Source organism: Alosa sapidissima, chromosome 5, assembly GCF_018492685.1.
Source record: "Alosa sapidissima isolate fAloSap1 chromosome 5, fAloSap1.pri, whole genome shotgun sequence".
Lineage (NCBI taxonomy): Eukaryota > Metazoa > Chordata > Actinopteri > Clupeiformes > Clupeidae > Alosa > Alosa sapidissima.
In genome coordinates, this window is record NC_055961.1 from 20,265,816 (window position 1) to 20,267,493 (window position 1,678).

A 1,678-nucleotide genomic window follows, 5' to 3' on the forward strand; every position below is an offset into this window, starting at 1 on the left:
TCCCCACTGCCTGCCTCAAACCTGCATTGCAGAACTTCCTCTTGAGCCCCAGTAACACTGGCTGACAAAACTGCCTGAGTCTGCAAACGCACCTCTGAGAGATAGAGGGAGGGAGGGGGAGAGAGAGAGAGAGAGGGAGAGTGAGAGAGGACGAGAGAGAGGAATAGGGGAGGGAGGGAGGGATAGGCAGAGCAGAGGAGCATAGAAAAGTTGAGTGAGAGCCAGATTCTGGCTTTTCTGTGAGAGAGAGAGAGTGAGAAAGAGAGAGAGAGACGCTACGGTAGCCTCTTGCCTGCTGCTACTGCTGGGAGGAGCCGGTTGGACTCATCCCATCCATGAGCCCAGGAGCCATCAGGTCTGCGGCTGACATCCTCTGCCGTCCGCAGCGCTCCGTCCAGGAACACACGCACGCACGCACGCACGCACACACGCACGCACGCACGCACGCACGCACGCACGCACACAGAGATAGAGACACAGGGAGAGGGAACGTCTCGGAGTGGAGCGGAGCGGAGCACTGGCTGGTCTTTCCCTGGATACCGTCTGACTGCCCTCTCTCCTTCAGCCGGCTGACTGCCCTCTCTCCTTCAGCCTGCTGACTGCCCTCTGCCTGCCTCACCTGCGCAGTGAAAAAGGTACACACACACTCACTCACACACAAACACACACACACACACACACACACGCACGCACACACACACACACACACACACACACACAAGCACACCCATGCGCCAGCACACACTCATACACATATGCATAAACTCACACACACACGGCGCACACACTCATACACATAAACTCACACACACACACAGAGTCAGACTAACACATACAGTGTGTTCTGGTGTTCTGTCTACGTCTTTGCACAGGCTCGGCATACTGATCAGAAAGAGTCCTCTCTCTGGAGCTCTAGCTCTATATAGTTGGTGTGGTAGCATTTAGTTTAACTGATAAGCTTCTCTCTCTCTCTCTCTCTCTCTCTCTCTCTCATCCGTGTCCTGCTCCTCCATCAGATCACCCACCATCCACCCTTCCACTAACTTCTACCTTCTCCCCCCTGACAGGGCTGTTGTAAGGGGTCAGAAGCTAGCCAGACGGAATCAGGCCAGACGGAACCTGGTCCACTACCAGAGCCAGACGGAACACGGAACACACACAGGCATCACAAAGGCTCTGGCAGCGCCTCTCGCTTGGAACTTTCAGCGTCACAACTCTTATTGCGAAAAAGGGAATTGGGACCAAACGCTACCAGCGACAGAGCCTGGTGTGGAAAGTCCAGCCGAAGCGGTACAGGACGTGGACGCAGACACGCAGCCATGGAGGCCAGGAGTACCGGTGTCCAGCCCCGGAGCACGCTGTTCTCAACCCGCCTGAAGACCAGTCTGCTAGTCACACTTATCCTGGGTAAGACTTGATGTCACCACTCACTGGATCTCACTCATCCACTTCCACTGTCCCAAGTTGATAAGTAGATTTTACTGTGCATTCTCTCTCTCTCTCTCTCTCTCTCTCTCTCTCTCTCTCTCTCTCTCTATATATATATATATATGTGTCTTTCTCTCTCTCACTATCTCTCTCTCTCATTTTCTGTTGTGGTTTGTACCTTCTCATGTACACTTCTGACACAAACACACAGACACACAGACACAGGTACACACACACACACACACACACA

General features: G+C 53.5%; 1 protein-coding gene across 1 annotated transcript in view; it reads left to right on the forward strand.

Annotated features, from left to right (window-relative positions):
* Positions 1-224: 224 nt before the first annotated feature.
* LOC121708801 (sodium channel subunit beta-4-like) overlaps positions 225-1,678 on the forward strand; it is a 13,487-nt gene continuing 12,033 nt past the window's right edge. The window contains exons 1-2 of the mRNA XM_042091715.1: positions 225-635; positions 1,068-1,407. Of these exons, the coding sequence (XP_041947649.1) occupies positions 1,320-1,407 (88 nt within the window). The 5' untranslated portion in view covers positions 225-635; positions 1,068-1,319. The remainder of the gene's footprint in view (positions 636-1,067; positions 1,408-1,678) is intronic.